The sequence below is a fragment of the Gobius niger genome (genome assembly GCF_951799975.1).
Source record: "Gobius niger genome assembly, chromosome: 8".
Classification (NCBI taxonomy): domain Eukaryota; kingdom Metazoa; phylum Chordata; class Actinopteri; order Gobiiformes; family Gobiidae; genus Gobius; species Gobius niger.
The window spans coordinates 5,203,032-5,227,351 of record NC_136859.1 but is presented as its reverse complement, the minus strand read 5'-3'; the positions used below and the strand labels follow the sequence as shown (position 1 = coordinate 5,227,351).

Sequence of the window (24,320 nt, the reverse complement as noted above, 5' to 3'; positions counted from 1 at the left end):
TTTTACCGTCCCAAATGTGAATGACAGAGTGATATAAAGACAGGAAAGCACCGCCGCGCCTCCTTTTTTTCACTTCTCTGTTAAACCAGCGGCACAAACAACTTGTTTCATGGCCACAGCCCCACACACGAAACAGCACAACTTTATATCACCAAAAGTTCACGACAACCACCTTTTCCAGCTACATTTCAACTACGAACAGAGTTTTTACTGTGTTTGGAGACGAACTGTTTAGCTTCACTTCGCTGCTAACGCCGGCTAGCCTCCCCGCTTTCTCCTCCGTCTCCTCCGATATCTCCTCCATCCTGAGGTTGACGCCCGTCTCCTTTTCTTATTAAATCCACTGAAATACGTCCCGCTTCTTCCTGTCGCCAACTTTGATCTCCATTTGAGTGTGTGTGTGTGTGTGTGTGTTCGCTCTTACGATTCTCTGTCGTTAAGTGTGAACCCCCAGACGTTCGAAAATCGCACTGAATCCAGTCGTGTAGTGTGGACCCCCCATTCTATATAAAATCGTTTACGACTAGAAAAGTCGTGTAGTGTGTGCGGACCTTAAGCTCAGGTAAGAACATATCTCAGTATGGAAAAACGGTGGCCTGTTCCTTTAAGGCCTGATTTTTGGCACAATTCATGACTTTTAATGCTTTATAATGCCTCCATCCATGCTCTCTGCATCCAGAAACTTGACACACATGAATTTTGTCAGAAAGCAACTGGGAAAACCTCTGCTATGGCATCTAGAAGTGTTTGAAAATGTCAAATATAAGACTTTTAAAATGTGTAGGCTCTCAATTATAATTCAGAGTAAACCACAGGCGGCAGTTACATCTAAGCAGCAGTGACCCAGAGCCAGCTTTCTTACACTGGAGAATATACACTCATGACTCACAAAAAAGGGTCTATTTCATGTTCAATCGATCAAGATGCGACTTTTCTGAGCATCGTGGAAAAACTAGCCTGCACTTTGCTTTTGAGTCATTCATGTTTGAGTCTTTTGACCAGGGGTAGGCCTAATATCTCTTCTGAATTGACAAAAAACATGTTCTTATGTCTTATAACGGGAGCGGATTAAGTGTCTGAACGTCAAGAAAGCAGAAAAAAAAGACCTTTGTTCTGATTTTGACAAACGTTAGATACAAATGGCAACGCATCACACAAGGGGAAGGAAGTTTGTAACGGGAATCACAATTTATCACAATTTTAAATCGTGTCACTCAGAGCCGGTGCTGGCCCTTCTGGGGCCCTAAGCAAAAATCCACACGGGGGCCCTACAGTAGCGTCCCATGGCTATTCAACGAAGAGAGAATCCATTTATGGTCAAAACAGTTCCACTGTTCCAGGGCAGAAGCAGAACATACAGACCTCAATTCAGGCCCCGCCCCCTGTGTGAGGACCACTAACCACTAACCCACTGTGAGACTGGTATTTAGGACGACTACTAGTCTATTTCTCTTTTTAAAAATAGTAAATGGCAAATGGTCCCACTCTCTCATCTCTGGTCCCTGACCCACAGATTGGGAACCGCTGATTTAAAACTAACTGAAACCTGCTCCTGACGGTTGTCTCTGTCTTACCGCTGAGAATTAGCCTGTGAGTCGCCCAACCCGTTTTACACTGTGCACATTCAGAGAACCAGAGTTACTGTAAGTTACTGTGCTCATGAGAACCATGTGGATTCAACTCAACAAATAGGCCATGGACACGGCTTTTTACTCTCGTCTACTCGCCAAACTAGTGTCCTGATACTCTAGACTCACCAGACACCCGGGTGATTTTAATGCAGGCTACTAGTTACCATGGACATGCACTAGCCTAGCACTAGCCTAGCACCACTAAACTCTTCAAATATAAGGACTGCATGAATTTAAAAAAAAAAAAAATCTCCAGAAACAAACAACACTCTGGATAACTAGGAAATGAGGCCCTATGTCAAAAAAAAAACTAAAGAAAGCTGGGTACAATGTGTAGCAAAATCTTAAAGGAGCTATACCTGATTATACAAAGAAACCGGGTCACTCAAATTTCAAATTGCTATTTCCTGGTCCAAACTCATCTCAAACTTTCCTATTGCATTTGCAACATCTAAATTCGTCACAGGGACTGAGTTTAAACCAGGTTTCACAACTGTCAGGGAGGAAAACTGTCACTTCACTGTAAATTATGCCCACTAGCCTGACATTTTATGACTGCTTAAAACCAGTGCTTTTTGAATAAATGTCAGCTGTTACCATATTCACCTTATTCCGGACGGTCGCGTGGGCGCCGCCATGAATTGTGCCCGCCCCTTTTCTCCTACGTGTTAACATGGGGCTGGAGAAGTCCGCATAAAATCAGTCACTACACGAAAACAAAGCCGTTTTCAGGCCGCACAGAGAAACAGTGCAGTGTCGACATGTTGGTGCAAATGAACATCGGACATTTTACACAAATCAATCGACTAAACATGAGATTTGAGTGGAGAATATTTTCCCTCGTTCTCCGTTAAAATGAACGGGCTTCGCGCTCGACCGGAAGTGTCAGGAAAAAGAGGCGCCGAGACAAAGCGAAAAGTGGCAAAAGTGGGCGGGGCGGAATAAGGTGAATAGTAAAGGACAAAACTAACAGAAAATTCATGAATCAAGGATAGCTCCTTTAATTGTGTTAACTATGTTTTAGCAAAAATGGTGTCTAATGTGTCATATGCACTTAATATGCTAACCAGGAAGCTGATGTTAGCTTCATGCTACATACGCTAACGCCAGCAACAAGTGCTTCTGAACAATTTACAGTGAAAAAAAACATCCATATGGAACCGATTTTATTGGTGTGTGATAAATATGTTTATAGTCCGCCAGAAAATGGCTTAAAAGACGGAAACATTCTGATTCCCATGACCGCGGCTCGGCCATGTTTAAATACAGCATGTCCTGCGAAAACAAGTCTAAAAATGAGTTAAGTTTTCTTGGAATAAGATTTTGATTGAAGCAGGTGACGTTAAATCATCTGCCAATGGAATGTGTCTTTTTGCATTTAGAAAAGATTATAGGAACTATAGGAAATAACTTTAATTTTGCTTGGAAAAGGAGAAACAAACCTTCAGAATTACTCAGGCCAAATCCTATTATGAAGATATAGGTTTAACTTGAGCAGGTAATTGGTCATTTCTCCGGTGAAGCTCTGGGACGCTCTCTCGCTTGTTTTTCGCTTTCGGGGTAAATTTGCAGAGTGAAAGTAGCCGGAACGCAGCGGCTGATGGAGAGAAGAAGTGCCGTGTCAGCAGCTCTGCCTCCTAATGAAGACCGTTTGATCCAACAAAGAGCGAGCGAGATGGAGAGGCAGGTCCCAGCGCGGCGCCGTGTGTGGGAGAAACAAGAACACAAAGGCCCAAACAATCAGAGCGCGAGCTGGAGATCGAAGCCTTTTCTCCCAGAACCCAAGACTTAAATTAGAGATGCACCAATACCACTTTTTCTAAAACGAGCACTTTCATCTGAGTCCTCGCCGATATCGAATACTGATTGGGCGGCACAGTGGCACAGCGGTTAGTGCTCGTGCTTCACAGCTAGAAGGTCCTGGGTTCGATTCCCACCTGGGCGGGGTCTTTCTGTGTGGAGTTTGCATGTTCTCCCCGTGTCTTCTCCGGGTACTCCGGCTTCCCCTACCACTAAAAACATGTACAATAGGCCAGGATGAATGTGAGTGTGTTTGAGAGTGCGCATGGGGGACGGTGTGGCTTTGTTTACATGCATGAGATTCATTAACATGCACTGTCCCGACCAAATAAACCAATAAATAGGAGGACAAGGCCTTTTCTTCAAACATACTGTGGTTATAGACTCACCTGTTCATAGCAAGGTGGTTACTAATTAGTTACTTTACTCAGTTACATTTATTTGAGTAAACTTTCCAACAAAGTATTAAAGAGAATTTGTATCCGAATGTGGCATTTTACTTTTTGTATCATTTTGTTAATTGAAGAACATTTTTGGTTATAATCCAATTCATCCGATTCAGAATGTTGTTTCAATGCTTCATGTTGTGATTTGTTTCTTGGGCTCAGGGTTGCCAGACGTACGAAAACTATCGTATTTGTACGATAATTCTGACCCCTGTACGATGTACGATCAATAATTCAAAAAAGCCCTAAATGTAGGATAATTTCAGAGCGCCAGATAAAGTCTGGTTTAAGCACTGTTCTCTCTCAGCAGAGCTTTAGTTTCGCTCTGATCTGGAGTCAGACTGATCCTCCGTATTCACGTAGGTGTATTATCTATTGTGAGATGGAGAGACTGTCCCTGGATCAGTTTCACAGTTCCACTATCGCATTATCCTCCTGCCTCAGCTGCAGCCGTGGCATATGATTGGTCAGCAAGACGTAATCCCGTCTCACCTCTCACGAGTTGGTAATTTGGCATCAGTGTCTGAAGAGTGGGAGGGATGTCCGGATTTCAAACCTACAAAAGCTATGTTGTTGCGCTCAATAACTTTAGCAAACTTGAGCGTCTACATCAGAAATGCTGCAGAGGGGAGGGGTTCCTGTCTTAGGTGAGTGCATGATGTCATGTCAGGCGTAATCAATGGGACAGTGCTGAGCCTGTGTTGTAGTTACGGGTGATGATATGAGCCATATTTTGCGCAGGTGCTTCAGCGCTATTGACGTATTTGACATATAGTGTACGATAGTTTGTGCTGAAATACGATAGATTTGGAAGCTTGGTACGATATACTGGTTTTGAGAATCTGGCAACCCTGTTTGGGCATCACTTTATCAATTTATTAAGATGGACACAGTGAGAGGAAATGTTCGCTGTGGTGCTGTGTCCATCATAGAACTGTGTCTAAAAGCTGCTCTTTGCCTGTTGTGTTTTATTATAACAGTATTTAGAAGGTAACTCATTTTCTCTATTAGATTTGCCTCTTTTTGCAGTAGCCTTACTTACTTTTTATTCGTTGGATTCGTTTTACAGATGCATTGAGTCCCGAAGCAGGAAAAGCTCAGATTGGTCAGGCTCGTAAGCAGCTAGTTAGCAACATTAGCTTCTCGTCTTGTAAACACTGCAGACCCAGCGCTGTGGTTGTCTGCAACTTTGCTAACAGCTAAACAAATCTCCAAACGCCATCGATCCAATCACAGAGCACATTGTCACCACAAGAAGAATCACTACTCAATTATTTTCTTAAATGTACTTTCTCGAGGAGTATTTTCTTCTTGTTGCCGATGCAGTGTGGATACTTTTACTACATTTCAAATCTTGTCAAAACAAATGAACCATCACAGTCTGAACTTCGTGAGCCGCCGTCCACTGCTTCAAAACTGTCAGGAACTTTAAAGCAGCTCATAATCGTGCTTCATTTTCTGCGCCCCCGCCCCGCCTCCGCACGGCTTTACCCTCCAATAATTTACAAAGATCGCGGCCTCACCTCGTCGTCCGGTTTGACAGCGTGTGAATTATTTCTCTGCGGCGTCGAGGCTGTGTCCACTCCACTCCGCCTTTGCTGATTTGAGCTTTTCTGTGACATAGAGACGCCCGAGGGCAGCGGCTAACTCAAAGACTGGAGCGGCCATTTTGACCCCGAGAACGACGTATTCCTCCCCTAATCTGGCGCTAAAGAAGCTAAAAGTACTGATCTTTTCTCCAACTCTTTCGTCTCCTCTGTCACTGAACTGTTAGGTTCTGAAGGGAGTGTGTTTATTAAGGAACATAGATCTTCTTGCAATGTGCCCTGTTTTTATCGTTCTGGACTATTGCTCACATGAGCCTCTGCGATTGTCTGAACTGTTGGAAGTGACACACAGAGACTGTTTGTGATGTGTTTCTGTTCTGAGGTTTTGCTACAAATGAATTTGCCCTTTGGGACCAATAAAGTTTTCTGAATCTGAATCTCCTTGTCCCGTCACTTTCCTTGTCTCCTCTCTCTTTCCTCGTCACCTCTCTTTCCTCATCTCCTCATATCCTTTCTCCGTCTTTCCTCATCTCCTCATCTCCTAGTCTCCTCTCTCCTCTCGCTCATCATCTCCTCTCTCCTTTCCTCATCTCCTCTCCTCTAGTCTCCTCTTTCCTTGTCCCCTCGTCTCCTCTCTCCTCATCCCCCTCTTCCCTCATCTCCTCCCTCTCCTTATCCCCTCATTTCCTCATGTCAACTCCCCTCGTCCCCTCTGTCCTTGTGCCTTCATCTCCTCTCTCCTTGTCCCCTTGTCCCCTCGTCTCCTCGTCTCCTCTCTCCTCATCCCCTCGTCTCCTGTCTCCTCATCTCCTCTTCACTCTCCTTCAATCCTCGTCTCCTCTTTCCTTATCCCCTCATTTCCTCGTCTCCTCGTCTCTTCATCCCCTTGTCCCCTCGTCTCCTCATCCCCTCGTCCCCTCGTCTCCTCATCCCCTCGTTCCCTCGTCTCCTCATCTCCTCATCTCCTCATCTCCCTCGTCTCCTCTCCTCTTTCCTCATCCCCTCGTCTCCTCTCCTCTCTCCTCATCCCCTCCTCTCCTCTCTCCACATTTCCTCGTCTCCTCTCCTCGTCTCCTCTCCTCGTCTCCTCTCCTCGTCTCCTCATCCCCCTCGTCACCTTGTCCCCTCGTCTCCTCTCCTCTTTCCTCATCCCTTCATTTCCTCGTCTCCTCGTCCCCTCATCCCCTCCTCTCCTCTCTCCTCATCCCTTCATTTCCTCGTCTCCTCATTTCCTCGTCTCCTCTCTCCTCACCCCTTCATTTCCTCGTCTCCTCGTCCCCTCGTCTCCTCCTCTCCTCTCTCCTTATCCCCCTCATCCCCCTCGTCTCCACTCCTCTCTCCTCATTTCCTCGTCTCCTCTCCTCTCTCCTCATCCCTTCATTTCCTCTCTCCTCGTCCCCTCGTCTCCTCATCTCCTCGTCCCCTCGTCTCCTCTCTCCTCTCTCCTCATCCCTTCATTTCCTCGTCCCCTCATCCCCTCCTCTCCTCTCTCCTCCATTGTTCGCGTGACTGTCAGCTCGAGCGTCTGCTGGAGTCAGGAGCTTTTCAGGAGCCTGCGGCGGGTGACACTGCATATTTGAATAAATAAATCTGCAGCAAACGCAGCCGGCGATACTTGACAAGGCTGTCATTTACACTCACTCTGCGGATACGGGATATTTCAGACGTATCTGTATGTACTCTGCTCACTACATAAAAGAAATGAGTATAGATAAGATTCACGCTTTGTTTTTAAATCGACATTCAGCTCACGGTGCTTCTATTTGAGACTAACCTGAAACACAAACTGCTAAAGTAAGACTGGAATCTGCTCAATGTAAAATTAATTTAGTCAACTTTACATTTACCGTAAATTCTCTAATACTGGCCTGTATTCCATTAGCGGCCGGGTCTCTAACAGTGGCCGGGTTCGCGGCTGGCAGAGGCAAATTAAAGCCGGTCTCTAAAACAGGCCGGGGCTTTTATTAGAAACTATAGCGGTAGAAATATTCCCCATGTTAGGATTTCGTCTCATACTCGTGTAAATGATAACTCACGTGCAGGAAGTAACAAACGGGAACCCGGGCCGAGGGGGACGCTGCGGAGGAGCTGATCCGAGCGTAACTTTGACACAGATTTAGCCACTTTTCAAAATAACTCCTCCGATCAGCGCAAGCGTCTCGTCTTCTCTCGGGTCAGTCTCATGATCGATCACAAACACAAACGCTCCGTCTAAACTCGCCTTTTACACAAGATAACAACAAATAATCCGGTCCGCGGTGAAAACGAAACAGAAAACTGCAGTGACACTGATGTCAAAGCTCCGCTAACAGCAACGAAACACTTCCTGTTGTCCCGACAAAATAAAAAGCGTCAATGTTCCATCCGCTGGAAGAGTGTTTGCAAAGTAAAGTAATAAATGAACCTAATATTTTAGGTGCAAATGGACACAAATCTCGTTTTTCTTCATTTTCCTGGTCGTCCGTTTTGCTCAAATAGAAATAAAGGCCTGTCTCTAATTGTGGCCTGGTTCCAATAAAGGCCTGGTCCTCGATGCCCTTGAGTAAATAAAGGCCCCGGGCCTATATTAGAGCAGTTACGGTACATTATTTTATAGTTGGAGCTTAGTTAATTCGGCAGTGCATTTAAAGGACATGAGGCTCTTGTATGTTTTGATGTTTATATCTGGGGACTTAAGTTAGAGTCAGATTAACTACTGTTGATTTGGTTTGAGTAAATAAATGGACAGAAAAAAAGCACGAGTGACATATTTTTCATTGGCATAACTGTGTCAGGCTCAGGTTGTGTGTGTAGCGACCCATAATAAGAGAAGGAACCGATCCTACAACCTTTAAAGGTGCACAATGTCACTTTTTATCCAGAATAAATTTGACATTAGTGAGTATTTGACCTTTCAGTGACGAGTGGTCAGCATGGGCCTTTACCTTCCATCACTGTGGCCTCTATGCTCCGGGATTAAGTGCTTTGAGGGTTGGTTTTCTCTGCTGATTGAACCATCTCCATGGTTACGCATTTGATCCAATGATGGAAAATAAAGGTGCCCGTACAGCTGCTGGGTCACTGAAAGGTTAAATACGCACTAAAATCAAAGTATCTCCACACAAAAAGCTACATAATGCACCTTTAATTATCAAAGCTGACGTCCTTTGAGGTGAGCGAAAACTCCAGGGCTAAGTCGGGCCAGTTTAACTCATAAAACTCAAATGATTCAATGAGGATTGAACTATTAGCCCTTTGAAGATCCAGAGCTGCTTTCTTCCTTCATCAAGATGTTATATTGACGATGGGAGAGTGTGACCACAGCGCAAAGCCTTCTCCAGCACATCCCAAAGATTCTCAGTGGGGTTAAGATCTGGACTCTCCCTGAACCGCTCTTTCATAATGTGAGCCCCACATCCTCCATGCCCGTGCCATCAGGGAAGAAGAAACCAAGGAACCACTTCTACAGAGGGACTATAGAGAGCGTCCTGACCAGCTCTATCACTGTGTTCTTCTACAGAGGGACTATAGAGAGCATCCTGACCAGCTCCATCACTCAGCCCTTTTCCACCAAGCTGGTGCCGGTGCTGGTTCTGAGCCAGTTCCAGTTTCAGAACCGGTTCTTTCGTTTTCCACTGAAAAAACGCTGGCTCTTGGTTCCAAAATCTGGTGCCGGTTGGGAATCAGTTAAAAGCTGGACCAAGAAACGAGCACCAGTGATGTCAGCAGCTGGGGGCGTGGCTCTCTCCTCCAACAAACAATCAATATTAGTTAGTTTGTGCTTATAACTTCCTGGAGAAGCCGAAACAGTCTCTGTGGAGGAAACTGTTGTTTTGCTTTATGCTCTTTAGCTAAAACAAGAGTTAGAAAGAAGAAATCAAAATGTTAACGGCTGCTGTGACTGAAACATAAACTTATTTTTCTGTATTTTATAACCAGAAGTGGCTGTAGTAAGATGTTACTATCCATTTTTGATGTTGACTTCCCAAAGCGTTGCTATGACAATAGGCACAGCTCTCATTTTGGTGGGAAACCAAGTCAGTATGGAACCAACCCGGCACCAGAACCAGCTCTGAACCAGCCCAGAACCAGCACCTTGGTGGAAAAGCCCTAACTGTGTGGCACGGTGCCAGCACTGCCTCCTGCTGAAGGAGCCTCCAGCGCATCGTGAGTGCAGCGGAGAAGATCTGTGGAGCCCCTCTCCCCTCTATTAAGGACATGTTCTCCACCCGTCTCCCCCACAAAGGGGACCCTACACACCCATCGCACAGTCTCCTCAAGGTTCTGCCTTCAGGGAGGAGACTGCGGAATCTATGGGCCAGTTCCAGTCGACTGAAGAACAGTTTCATACATCGGGCCATCATGAAGCTGAACTCCCTCCCTTCCCTTCTCTCCCAGAACGGTTAGTTAAATCAATGTAGTGTATTTTTAGGTTTTGTATTATGGGCAATGAATCATTTCAAAGGAACAAAAACACAGTTTTTCTGATTCAAGTTTTCCCCGTTTTCTTGAATCCTCCTCAGGACCTTTTCATCATGTTTGAAACTACAATCTCTTTTTAAATAACTTTATTATGGAGGCGCAGCTGGAGACACTCGTGCTAAAAATACCCCACTTCAGATTTCCCTTCTTTTTTTTTTTATTGAACGCACTTATTAGCATCCGATGGAGTCAGTTCCTCCCAACACAATCCATGTTTCTACTGAGAATTAATTAGATTTGCTTCTCTGCGTGCGCCGTCAGTACGGTTCCATCACACGACTTCTTCTCTGGCTTGAAGCACATCAATTACCGCCCTCTCCACCAGCGGTTCTGGACTGGAAAGCTCTTGATACTGGGCGTTTCTAAACTACCGGCGCGCGATAGGCTGCGGCGCCACAGAAGAAAACACAGACGGCCAAAACTGACTGATTAAGCCAATACTTGAGGCGATCGCGTTCCCATAGGGCTGGAAAAAAGAAAAAAGCAAAGGGAAGAACAGAAAATCCAAGCTGGGAAAGCCTCGGATAGTAACTCGGTTTGTAACAAGGCTCAGTGATTTCATTTGGCTCCCAGTGAGAGGAATCAGTGCCAGGCAACGTGCGGTTTTTCCCCCGAAGCTAAAGCTGACAGTGGTTTTCAGTGGGGAGTTAGCGTTAGCGGCTGGTGTGGCCTTACGCCCCGAGGATGTTTACACGCGCCGCGCTGTTTGGACGACGGGCCCCCGGAGGACGGGGTCGGGACGGACGGGAGGAGGGCCAAACAACACTGCGCTCGGAGCTCACGAGTCAAACCCACCGCCTTCGCAGGGGTTTGGAGGACAAATATAAACAGATAAATACATCTGTCCCATCTGGAATCACATGTGACACTCAGACAAAATATCCAGTAGTTTCACTTTCTGATTTTCACACACTTCAGACACGTGATTAATGTAGAGCAGGGGTGTCGGGGTCACATATAATAGAGAAAATGTTTCCAATAAATGAATAATAATGAGCTGTGATTTGGTTAAAGCCCCAACTTGACTGTAGCTTCATTAATAAATACAGTTTACACTTGTATTGCACTTTACAAGCCTGTGTCACAAGTCCCTCAAAGTGCTACATAGTCATTATTCATTCACTCCACACTCGATGGTGGAAGCTGTTATTGACTGTCCATCTACCACGTGGCTATAATGTGTTGTTCATATCCTGAGCTCCTATTATGTCAGTGCCCTCTGCTGGACACGTGTGGAACTCTTTCCTTTTTTTAAATGTCTGGCTATTCTGTAAAAAATCATAACTCCGCACAGGAATGGGCCAGAGACTTCCTTTTTTTTTGACATACTCTGGAATTTATGCTCTACAGGGAGGGGCCGGATTAAATCATCTCGTGTCCCCTGATGTAGAGACATCAGATTAAAGGGCCTATATCATGCAAAATCGAGCTTTTTCTTGTTATGCTATTTCCTTATCAAAAACACCCCCAGAGTGGTTTTTGGCTTCATTCATGCAGTTCTCAGCAATCCTCCTGAATCCTCCTGAATCCTCCTGAATCCTCCTGAATCCTCCTGAATCCTCCTGAATCCTCCTGAATCCTCCTGAATCCTCCTGAATCCTGCTCTCTGTGAAGCTGCTCCGCCCTCTCCTGGGAAACCACTGAGTTGTTCCGTTGTGACGTCAGAGCGGAACGGAAGTGCTCGACGTCTGTTATGCAATGTCTTCATTCTATGCTTACGGCCTGATTTAATTTGTAAAACAGCTTTTACATTATTTCTGTCGCTGTATCGGACTGTCATGGTGAAGAGGGAGCTGAGGCAAAGCTCTCGATTTACTGATCGATCTACGTTCCCACCCTCGGCTGTGGTCATGACATCTGGGTAATGACCGAAAGGATGAGATCGTGAATACAAAATACTAAAATGAGTTTCCTTCGCAGGATGGCTGGGCGCACCCTTCGAGATCGTGTGAGGAGTTCAGTTCCCCGGGAGGAGCTCGGAGTAGAGTTGCTGCTCCTTCATGTTGAAAGGAGCAGCTGAGACTCGGGCATCTGTCTCAGAGCCTATTGGTCGCCTCGATCAGGAGGTGCTCAAGGCATGTCCTACTGGGAGGAGGCCCCGTGGAAGACCCAGGACACGCTGGTGGGACTATGTCTCCGAGCTGGCCTGGTGTCGCCTCGGGGTTAGAACAGCTGGAGGAGGTGTGTGTGGATCGGGAAGTCTGGGCATCCCCTCCCCCGGATAAAGCAGAAGAAAATGTATGGATGGACGGAATGTCTACTGCCAGGGTCTGATCGCCAAATATATTCTGTGTATGTGTCAATAAATCTTTCTAATCATTGCTTTTGTCTCTGAGTCTGTCGAGGGTGTTTTGAATATCTTTTTTTTTAGATAATGGATACATTTGTGGTTCAAAGCTCAATAAATCAAGCAGGAAATAGACATTAAACCTTCGGAATATCATTAAATACAAGGCTGTAAGTTTGGGGTCTGAAGTGGAGATGTTGTTGCAAAAGTGGAATGAAAACCTAACAGACACTGACACGATTTCCCAGTGAAATGATCACGAGTCTGTTTCTCGTTTCTTGACCTTCCTGCTGTGTTTGTCCTTCCGTTCCTCCCACTCCTCCTCAAACGCTCTGAATCTCCGTCCCCGTTATGAGCCGCCGACGCGACTGCCGTTCGGCTCCGTTGTTGATTCGTCGCTCTGGGGAAAAGTGCGCGGACGTTTTTGACGAGCGTTGGGAGATTATGAAATTGCGCTGTCATGTTTTCCCACCGCGAAACGAGACGGACAATTCATCTTCACGGCGAGACGTTTTCTGTGAGTGCTTTTCCAAAACGGCCGTAATCGCTGCCGAGAGGACGGCGGTTTGGACTCAATGGGAAAGATATTTCATCGCACTGGAACAAAAGTGGTTTAAATAGAGCTATAAGCATTGGTCGTGGAGGCAATTTGAGCAAGAAAATGATCAGAGCAGCTTCACGAGAAGGCAAATTACAAAGATGTTGAGAATATTGCCTTTTGTTGGTGAGAAAACCATGAAAACAAAAACACATGTCCCGGAGCAGCCGACCCTGACGCTCCTCAGGAACACGACGTCGTCCTGTTGCTGTAGCTGGGCCTGGCTTCTTTCGGCTGCATTATTTACATCATGTGCCTGTCGCGCATGTGCTTGGCAGGGCCGGCCCTAGGCATAGGCGACCAAGGCGGCCGGAGGGGGTACCTAACTGCGCTTTAATGTTTGAATCTCATACTCCCGCCATCTACAACATCGCAGATTTTCGGACATAACTTTGGAACAGAAAGTGATAGAGACTTAAGGTCTTTTGTGTTGAAAACTAGAGATTTCAATCTTTCAAACGAGCCCTGTCTGGTTCTTCTACGCCTCCGGGGAGCCGCGTAACATCGCGATGGATATTCGTAAACTTACTTGAGAGCTTCAAGAGGTTTCTCCTCCAATAGAACACATGCTCTGATTTTTTCATTTTTTTAATGAAATGGAGTCAATATTTATTGACTAGGTTCGGGAGCAGGACTACGCCTCAACCTATCACACTTTGCACACCAACCACTCTTGCTTTCACCTCACCACGCCTCTAATTACTCACGAGCCATTATATGCCAAGCAAAGCCTCGTCATCTCAGTTTGTTTGAAACTGTCGACCCCACCCTCCCTCCCTTCATGTCTGCTCCATTTCAGCAATGATTCTCCTGCTTAGAAGGGGGGTCCCGAATAGCTGGGTTCATCCGAGACGGAGCCCCCACCCACAGTCTCGCCCAGTTTCACTCTACACTATAACCTTGTGAATAAAATCTTAATTGCACTTTGTTGTGGCGTGGTCCTTGCTAGTGAATACATAATCATAATATAACAATCAGAATAAAATGAAATAAAACTAGCCTTTTCCAAATCCAATAAGTGTCCAAAAATACTGGGAAAAAAACAACTACACAACTACAATAGCATGTTATTTGCCGGCCCTAGTACTTGGGCACTGTTGCTGGGCTGTATTTGGAGCAGAGGAGCTCTTGGCTACGTTTACCCATAAAACTGGACATTCAACAAAACATCGCCTACTTTGAGTGGGTTTTATGGCTAAGAGTTCATTTTATGCTGTAAACCAACAATGTAAGGGGGAAAAGTATAAGTCAGTTTCTAACCAAACCACCCACAGCTGAAGTTTGTCGTGTATTTCATATATTTCATAGAGTATTATAGTATTAAAATGGTAATTCAAGGGACATTTAGAACATATAAAAATGTGTGACTCATTTGCGATTAATCACAAATCGACAAAGCGCCTCCGCTTCACAGCTAGAAGGTCCTGGGTTCGTTTCCCACCTGGACGGGGCATGTCTGTGTGGAGTTTGCATGTGTGCGTTTGGAAATCACTTTGTGTGAACTCAAAGTGAGGTCAGCTTGTTAGTTCAAGTTTACATGACAATGGACAAAACACATGTTTCCAATATGTTCATAGATTACATATACGTATGTATACTTCAAGGATGTTTACATGTCTTTTTCTTTCCCTTTCCCTGTCAATCTTAAGTGAATGACTATGGACAGATAGTTTCTATTTCTACATGGTTATACGGAGCTTGTACATTTGGGTATAGTTGGTATAGCAGGGCTGAGCGATATTATATATATTTTTGTGTGATCAGAACGAAAGAGAGAGATGTGCCTTGGCATAACTCTTATGTACCATATGGTGTATTTATTTATTTACGACTGTAAATGATAAATCCTTTATTTTTATTTTTTGGTAACTGTAAATGATGAAATTCTTTGACATTTTGTACGATCATAAACGATTTATATCAACATGTAAGCCCAGACTCATGCATCGGTTTCCTGCATGAGTATAGCGGAAAGTTTATGTGATGATTACTTGAATGAGCGATAAGGGGTAGGTTTACTATAAGTTCTTTGAACTTCTTCCTACTCCTTTTGAGCACAAAGTCTTGTTTTGTATTTTTTTTTTTTTCTGTAAAATGTTGACATAGGCCTACTTTTCTGCTCAAATAAATAAATACATGAAATTAAATGAAATGTGCTCCCCGTGTCTGCGTAGGTTTCCTCCGGGTACTCCGGTTTCTCCTACCACTAAAAACATGTACAATAGGTGAATCCTCCAGCCAGGTGATTCTGACCACCAGCCTGGCTCCACATCATGGAGCTGGGTCCCCGGGTCGACCACTGTTCAGATTCTAAACAGCTGCTGTTTCAATAAATGTACGTTTATAATGAAATGAAAAACCTTTTGAAAGACGGCGAGAAGAAAATCCTGAAGAAGCATCAACATCTACGCAGGTACTTTCTCCTTAAAGTGCAACTAAACGGGCGTGGCAGAGCCTTTCCCCACCCACAAACTAAAGTCAAAAAGTGCTGAGAAAGGGGTGGTCTCGGAGGCTTTGGGGGAGACGAGGGGGGTGAGTGCGTGGGCGGGGTCAGCTCTGTTGACAGTCTCAGACCAAGCCCCTAGATCTGACAGGACTGACAGACGGCTGTTACCGCTGTCACCACTGTGCGCAAGGTTCATTTTTTCGTAGGAGAGTTGGTGCACTCTCATTGCTTGATGTAGCAATCCTACAAAAAAATAGCTGCCGGTAGACGACTCGCTCGCTGTCAGTGACTGCGAACAGAGAGAGCGTCGCACAGTAGCTTTTCTAAGGGATTTATTCCTCTACACCACCTCAGCCGAAGTGTGAGCATCGCAGGGGCGCCATCTACTGGTTTGACTGCGCGACGCGTGTCCTGGTTGCTACGTGACGGAGGTGGAGGCGTGTGTGGGCGGGGCCACAGAGGCACAGAGGCAGAACTGATGACGTTTTGTGGACGCCGTGGACACACTCTCCTCCAACCGCAAAATATCAAATGTAGTTGCTGCGTGAAACCAGTAGGGGGCGCGAACCATGCGGTTTTAGACACAAAAGTGAGATTTTGAACAAGTTTGCACCAAATGTCAAAATATTGACTGGGACATGTAGCTAACTCTATTCAACAACCATTTAGACCGTTTATCAGTTTGGTGTTTAGTTACTCTTTAAGTACATTTCACATTCTCTTTTACTCGTGGTTAATTCGATTCCTGTCAGTTACAATGTGATTTTTATTGGATCAAAAATAAATTTTTCCAGATGTGATTGTCTATCAGTAAAGTTCCAGCCGGTCCTGCTTCAGAACAGATACAAAAAGCAGGAGTGACAAGAGTCTGGTCTTTGGTCAAGAATCAAAAGTTCATAAAAATCGTGATACTTTGCCTCATCCTCCAGCCTGATATACAGTTTTAGGACCTCCCGAGTAACAAATACTTCATTTTTCTGTCAGTATAATAAACATATTGACTGAATTGTGGATATTGTAAGTTTTGCATCGCCCACAGATGCTTTAATGTGAACAATAACACCAGTATTTTTCCTTTTGTCTATTATGGAACGTGCAACTAATCCAAACCGGTCTAAATCTGCTCTGTTATCGAGGGAGGGGCCGAGGGAAAGGAAAGGAATCAAGGAGGCAGGAGCGAGGAGGCAGGGGGTGAGGAGAAGACACTTGCCTGTCTCTGTTGCGATCCCTCCTTCTTTTTCTTCCCATGTTTGCTGGAGGGAACAAAACAAAAGTCAGTGTCAGGATGTGGCATCGCTCTTTCCCCCCCCCCAGTGGTCGGGGGGGCGGCGGCGCCTCCCGGACATCGGAAAGAATCAACTTCAGTCAATCTGGCGCCGCTGTCGGAGAAAACGCTCGCCCCGGGGGTGAAACAGGACTCGGGCGGCGGAGGCTTTTGTGTTTGACAGAAGCCGGTGAAATATTAATGCTGTTCGCGGCCAGCAGGGGGAGCACAAAAGGACGAGATTTGAATGCTTTAATTTACTGCATTGCAAAAAGTGATCTAGAAATTAAAAATGTCTTGAAATTGAAGATAAATTTGTCCTTGGGTTGAGTAACTAAATTCCACTGTTTTACCTGTTACTTGTTGCCCCGATCAGGGCTTAGGATTAGGTTTTAGTTTGGCCAAAGTGCGGCCATCGGATCCATTTTGGGTGGTCCTCAGACTCTGTTGAATTGGCACACATCGTTTTTATGTCAAGTTTCATAGTTCTACACAATGATGCCTCATAAAGTAACATTTTATTGTGGGAAACAGCTGATTTAACCTCTTAACTCCCGCCTGAACCGAGAGCATTTTCTCCAGTTCAGCTTTACCCAAATCCTGTAGGCCAGTGTGACGCCTCATTTGAAAGACGTACAAAACTAAATTGATCTTTTTCCTCACATCATCAGATTTTTTTTCATTACTTTATGGACATTTTTTTTGTCCATTTTTTTGTCACTTTTTCGTCAATTTTTCGTCAAATGTTTCTCGCTTTTTTGTCAAATTTTTGTCATTTTTTGTACATTTTTTGTCACTAAAAGATTAGTCAATTTTTTCTCAGTTTTTTCACATTTTCATCCTTATTTTTGTCTCAGTTTTGTTGCTATTTTCACACCTTTTTTTCCAGAAGCTTTTAGATTGGGGTAAAGCTGGAGAAAATGTGCTTGGTTCAGGTGGGAGTTAAGGGGTTAAAGTGGGCATATGATGCAAAATCAACTTTCTTGAGGTTTAAACCATGTTTTAAAGGGTTTTAAAAATCTTAAAACTGAGTATTTTCCTCCCCCTACATGTTCCACCCATGTCCTCCTGTGTAGAATGAGCTCAGACCTGCCTCTAAAATCCTGCACTGTCACTCAAAAAGGTGTTGCTTCAGGTCCGCAGTGCACGAGCTTAATATAGAAGCTGCAGTTACACCTTTAAGACCTGAGGTGGCAGTAGTGAGCATAAAATGACCAACTTGCATCTAGTCTCTTTCACGTTCCCTCGCCAAAGACACACCTGGAGTAGTATTTCACATTCACGCAGTTTAGAGTCAATCCTCGGACACAGCTGCTAAACTTAGCTGTTTCTTCTTCTACAGTGTCAGCGCCTCGTTCTGTACTTCCTGATTACACTTCGTTGGTAAAAATGGTCAAAATAGCAACAAAAATGGCGACAACACGGCAACAACGCGAGGATAAAGCTCCATTTAGAAGACTTTTGTAGGTCTTAGCGCTCGGTTAAGGCGGAAGGTAAGAGGTTAAATAGTCACAATGAAATGCAGGCGTGAAGATCTTGACTGTGGCTCCTCCTGCTGGCGCCATTTTTTTTTTTTGGACACATTTTGTTAGACTTTCATCACATATTTGTCACTTTTTCGTCACGTTTTTGTCTCTCTTGTTGCATTTTCATCCTTGTTTTCGTCTCGTTTTTGTTGCTATTTTTACCATTTTTACCAAGAAGCTTTTAGAATTTGGGTAAAGCCAAACTGGATGCTCGGTTCAGACGGGGCTTAAGAGGTTAAATCTTAAAGAGACATATTTTCAAATTACAAAACTTATAGGGGCTGGATGCAAGTTGGTCATTTTATACTCACTACTGCCACCTCAGGTCTTACACGTAACTGCAGTCTTTATATTAAGCTCGTGCATGACGGCACTTCAGACCCGAATCACCAGGCTGGCTTAGGGTCAGGGCTTAGGGTCAGGAACGGCAAATGTGATGCAAGTTGTGTTTTAGAAAACTACACAGTCTTGGCTTTCAAATGAGTTATCACACTGGAATAAAGACTGTAGTGTCAATACGCTTTGAGATTTGGATATGCATCATTGGAGAAAAAAACTCTAACCCTAACCTTGAAATTGCAGAAAACAGGTTAAATTAAAGTGATAGTCTGGAAGTCTAAATATATTACAAATCAACCTCCTCGTCTTGCATTTAGATGTAAAGTAAGTTATAATATACTTTTTTTTTAGTTTTGTCCCTCCTCCCCGGATCTCAGCAACTAATCAGAGTCTAGTATCCTCCTGTGTCGACCAATGAGATGAGCACTTCCTGTGGACCAGCCTGTCATGGTCCAATCAGGAAGGAGGGGGAGGGGCTTGATTGTTTACTTTGGAAAATGAGACGAGGATTTTCCAAAGAAGGACTTTCTGGTTAAAGAGGGGAGGAATTTGATTATTTACTTTCAAATTTCACACTCGCTCCTCACTTAACCTAAACCCGTAAGCTTACAGACTGTCACTTTAAGAGGAAACGTCATTCCATTCCAAAACAGTTGCTCAAATCAAGGACAAATCTCCTTTTTGCACCGGTAAAATGAGAAAATGCCGGATAAACACCAACTTTTTCATCTGCAGATATTTCTAATGATGCATATTTTCCATTGACTGTTTGGTTTCTCGTTATTTGGACCATGATCAGTTATTACTAAAGCATTTATGACTGAGAGGATCAGCGTGACTCATCGGCCCTGAATCAAACTGAACACGGTGGAGCGTTGCCCGGTCCGTCACTGCCCCTGCCCTTTGGCCACGCACGTCTCGGTGCCGGGGATGGGCTCGGGCCGCAGTTCCCTTCCCCGCCACAGGGCGCAGAGGCGAGGCACTGACCTGACGTTGAGGCTGAAGACGCGGCGGGCCACGAGGAACCTCATGAGGTAATAGATGGCCACGATGAGAATCAGCAGCCCCAGGACCACGCCGATGATGGAGCCCGTGATCACGCCGGCCTGGATGGGCACTGCGGGCACAGGGAGGGGGGGAGAGGGTTATAAGAGCAGCACATACTGAGGGGGTTCATGGTTTATTGGTTTATCCAAAAAATATTAAATAGGACACGAGTCTCGTCGATGTGGCAAACGTGGCGGCCATCTTGTGACTGCAGAATGTGAGATACACTCATTGTTTGTGGTTTATTACTTAAGCCTCGTATCTTAATCCGGATGTAATTTCTTTGAAAGGTCTCTGGTTTTACTTGTGTTGTTTATCCATATAAGCTTTGTTTTCTCCATTAATTCCCAGGGTTCAGTGTTAGCATGGTGTATCACTTACCCATGTTCAATCAATTCTGGTCATGTCATGTTAAAGGAACAGGCCACTGTTTTTACATACTGAGATATGTTCTTGCCTTATCTTCGACGAGTTCATGTGTACCTGTCTGGTCTTCCCCCGTGCCTTCAGTCACATAAACAAAGCGCAGACGGCGTTAGCATTTAGACTCTCCCCCTCTCCACTATAGCTCCAAAACAGGTCAAGATAGAAGCTACCAAGCTCTTCCACGTTTTCCCTATTTAAATATGGTTACGTGAAGTGTTACACTACAAAGTATAATTACACAATGTGGATTTTCTAAGCTGATAAAAGGGGGAACTATATTGTAAGGCGTAATAATAGTTCGACATCCGCACAGCAAAGTGAAGATATGCGTGGATGTCGAACTGCTCCTGGTAGCTTCTATCTTCACCTGGTTTGGAGCTATAGAGGAGGAGAGGCTAAATGCTAACGCCGTCTGTGCTGTGACTTATGTGACTGAGGACACGCGTGAAGACCAGACAGATACAAATGAACTCGTCTAAGCTCAGGTAAGAACATATCTCAGTATGTAAAAACGGTGGCCTGTTCTTTAAAAAAAAGTACAGAAATACTGTTTTAAAGTAAGAATTTTTTTTGACATAAATAGAAGTGAATGATTTGAAGTGTTTGACAGATGAAAATCCATGAACAAATGGAGCTGAAGTCTGTGCTGAAAAACTGAAATAACATTTTTTTTAAACTGCCAATATGACATAAGGTCTGTCACAGTTTTTAGTCATGAAAAAAAAAAAAAAAATCAAGGAAATAAGTGGTGTTTCCATTTGATTACATTGCACTGGGGCCAGTCACAAGATGGCCGCCAGAACTGCCATTTGTTCCAACACATTCCTATGGCCATGTCCTATCTGAGTTCATCCATTCATCACCATAGACCAGATTTGTCTTGTGTTGAGTTTGAATGACTTCACAGTTAAACCATTTCAGAACAAGGACCTTCTGAAGCTCATGGAGAAAACGGCAAAGATAAAGGGCGGCCATTTTGAAGAATTAAAAAACACGCTTTGAGTTATTTGACCCTTTTTGTTTCCTACATAATCCCATTTGCTCATTCATAATCTTCAATGAGAATCACACAATGGCAATAGTGCTGAAAATAAAGAAAACCCGATGCATAAATATCATTTCCAAACTTTGGAACAGTGTAGATGTAGGTTGAAGAAGCCGCAGCGAGAACATCCGGCCTCCGCGCACACAGGCCAACACGCGGCCCCGCCACTGAACCGGAGACTCTCTGGAGGCGAGAATTACTCAAGTGCCTCTCGGGGGGTGCACAGCTATAGTTTGTGACAGAATAAATCAACGGATGACAGGACGAGACCCGGTGAAGAGGAGGTGTAGGAGGAAGAGCTGGAGGGCAGATTACAACATGAAAGAAGCGGAGACGGAGCGAGAGACGGGGTGACGGAGAGGTGAGCGACGGGAACAATGCAGCGGCGGGTACGGCTGCTTAAATACTGTATGTACATCCACAAGTACATCATCTACAGGGGGGGGCGGGGCAAGAGCGAGAACAGACAATCCACCAATGTTGAACCTTATCATTGTGTCCAAATGAGTCCACAAACCTGCCATATTCATCTGATCCTTTCAACTCTAATCTACAGTGTCAACATTTACTGGATTCTCATTCCTCATTATCTGCACGACCGGTCTATTTAACACAAGAAGATTTTACTTTAGAAATCCTGTAGGTGTTAAAGGGATATTTCAGGATTTTTGACATAGGGCCTCATTTCCTCGTTATCCAGAGTGTTGCTGATTTCTGGAGTTATTTTTTTTTTTGTAATTCATGCAGTTCTTATATGTGAAGAGTTTCGTGGCGCTAGGCTAGTGCTAGGCTAGTGCATTTCTATGGTATCAGCTAGCCTGCATTAAAAACAGTCTGACCCGCTCCACAGAGCACCTGAGGCAAATCACTTATAACACCAGACTAACCATATAAATGTCTGTGTCCATAGAATAATGTTTGGAATATAACTGACCTGCATCACATGAATGATCGCATTTTGAGGGACTATTTTCTCGCAGATCACTCCGCCGCTGCGTAGCTTATACAACCACGAAGCTGATGCTGCTCAAATATAAGTTATTTTAAATGTAAAATGGTTAAAATGATTCTATCGACACAGACATTTAAATGGTTAGTCTGGTGTTATAAGTGATTTGCCTCAGGTGCTCTGTGGAGCGGGTCAGACTGTTTTAGGAAATGTCAAAAATCCTGAAATATCCCTTTAAAGATCCAAATGCCTACAATCATCCAATCGTCTGTCCAAAATGCCATAGATGCTACTTTTAGAAAAAGATGATCTGAATCCCTTTATAGGTGGCACAAAACTGTGAGTGGATTAGTTTCCTCATCATGTCCACGACCTGTAAACCAGTGTTATTTATTTATTTATTTGGTCGGGACAGTGCATGTTAATGAACATACATGGTCTCATGCATGTAAACAAGCCACGCCGGATTGTAGCCTTGGGCTAATCCACCCGCCGTCCCCCATGTGCGCGCTCAAACACACTCTCATTCATCCTGGCCTATTGTACATGTTTTTATTGGTAGGGGAAACCAGAGTACCCGGAGGAAACCTACGCAGACAGGGGGAGAACATGCAAACTCCACACAGAAAGACCCCGTCCCTGGTGGGAATTGAACCCGGGACCTTCTAGCTGTGAAAACGCTAACCGCTGCGCTACTGTCGACTAAAATATTGAATCATAATTTTAATCAAAGTAATATTTTTGTGACTAAAATTGGACTAAAACTAAATTAAAAGTTGGTTATGAGACGAAAACTATGACTTAAATGTCCAGATATTTTTGTCGACTAAAATAAAAATGAAAAGAGACTAAAATCATCCAAACTTCCAATGACAGCCTGAAAGAGCCTCAGAACATTTAAATTCTCTGCCAAAGAAGCAGCTCTGAGCTTTGTTCATGTGGGAGAAGCTCCATGAAACAGGACCTTGATAATATATGACTATAATACATATCATAAATGTAAAGTCGAGTAAATTTGTCTTAGATTTAGTCGACTAAATTTACATGCAATTTTAGTCAAACAAAACTAGAAAAAAATTGAAGAAAATGATTTCACAAAATCTCAAAATGAACACTGCTGTGTACTTCATCAAATCTAATGTTTTGGTAGAAATCCCTTGGAAATTCAATTTGAAAATGGCATCAATGGTGAGTGTAGATGTCGTCTACTTTGTCATTTATGCCATTTTGGAAATGTATTTTTGCGGTTTTAGAAAACTCCCACTTCATGATTACTTGTCATCATGTTCACCACCTGAACACAACCGCCCATAACCAGACAGACACCAACCTTCTCTCCGTCCCCAGAACAAAGCTCCGGACAATTGGTGACAGAGCGTTCCAGGCGGCTGCTCCTAAACTGTGGAACGCCCTAGACCTGAGGGCCCCACAGTCTCTGGAGATTTTTAGAAGAGGACTCAAGACTTTTCTGTTCCCTTATTAACATTTTTAACTTCAACTTTTGTGTGCTTTTATTATTGTCAGTTTTTACTTGTGCTGTAGCACTTTGAGATTTCCATGTAAAGTGCTTTACAAATTAAAAGGATTATTATTATTATTATTGAATACATAATCTTAACCATTTGTATCAAAATCCTAACATCTTCCACAAAGAAGAACCAAATTCAAATCATTTTGCAAAATGCCATATATGCTACTTTTGGAAAGAGATAATAATAATCCCTTCTGAGGTGGAAGTAAACTCTGACTGGATTGTTATTCCACATCATGTCCCCTATCTTTGTATTTAATCTGATCACATTTTACTGTAGAAATCCAGAGAAAATCCAAGAACAAAATGCCTACGATTGAAAACATTGTCCAAAATGGCATTTATGATACATTATTATAATTATTTCTGAGGTGACACAAAACTATCACTCATTTCTTATTCCTGGTTATGTCCAGTTCTAAAACATCCCAGTGCCACGACCTTCTTCTCCGATTGTCCCAGTAATCACAGAGGAAAACCACAAACTGGGGAGAAGCATGAGCATTTTGACAGTCAGAGGGAAACTCCTTTGAAGTCAGTATCAATCTAAGGCTTTCTAAAGGTCTCTGAAGTCACGTGACGGTAGCATGTGCCCGGCCTCATCACGTATACCGCGCTCTGATGAACCGCCGGCTGCAGACTTACGGGGAGATGGAGGGCGAACCAAAGTCAGGCGTACAGTGGGCCGAGCAGATGAGGGAGCGCAGATAAGATTTAAGAAGAGGATAGAGGCTCTGCGATGGAGCGGAGGAGGGAGCCCGCCGCAGATCGCAATCTCACACAGCCACATGAAATTGTAATTGATTTTATTTAACTGCGCCGGCTGCATGCGGATTGGAACAGGCTGCATTCCAGTGAAGTCGGAACATTCTGAAGAACCTGCAGTGTCATGGTCTTGTTTTTTGTGTAATTTAGGTTTTCTAAATCAACTTTTAGAGGTTTGAACACCTTAAACTTGTAAAGATAAACAGATTTAA

At 44.1% G+C, this 24,320-nt stretch overlaps 1 protein-coding gene across 1 annotated transcript in view; it reads right to left on the bottom strand.

Annotated features, from left to right (window-relative positions):
- mpz (myelin protein zero) overlaps positions 1-24,320 on the bottom strand; it is a 68,425-nt gene that overhangs the window by 28,802 nt on the left and 15,303 nt on the right. The window contains exons 3-4 of the mRNA XM_079561520.1: positions 19,333-19,475; positions 16,427-16,469 (exon numbers count right to left, since the gene is read on the bottom strand). Of these exons, the coding sequence (XP_079417646.1) occupies positions 16,427-16,469; positions 19,333-19,475 (186 nt within the window). The remainder of the gene's footprint in view (positions 1-16,426; positions 16,470-19,332; positions 19,476-24,320) is intronic.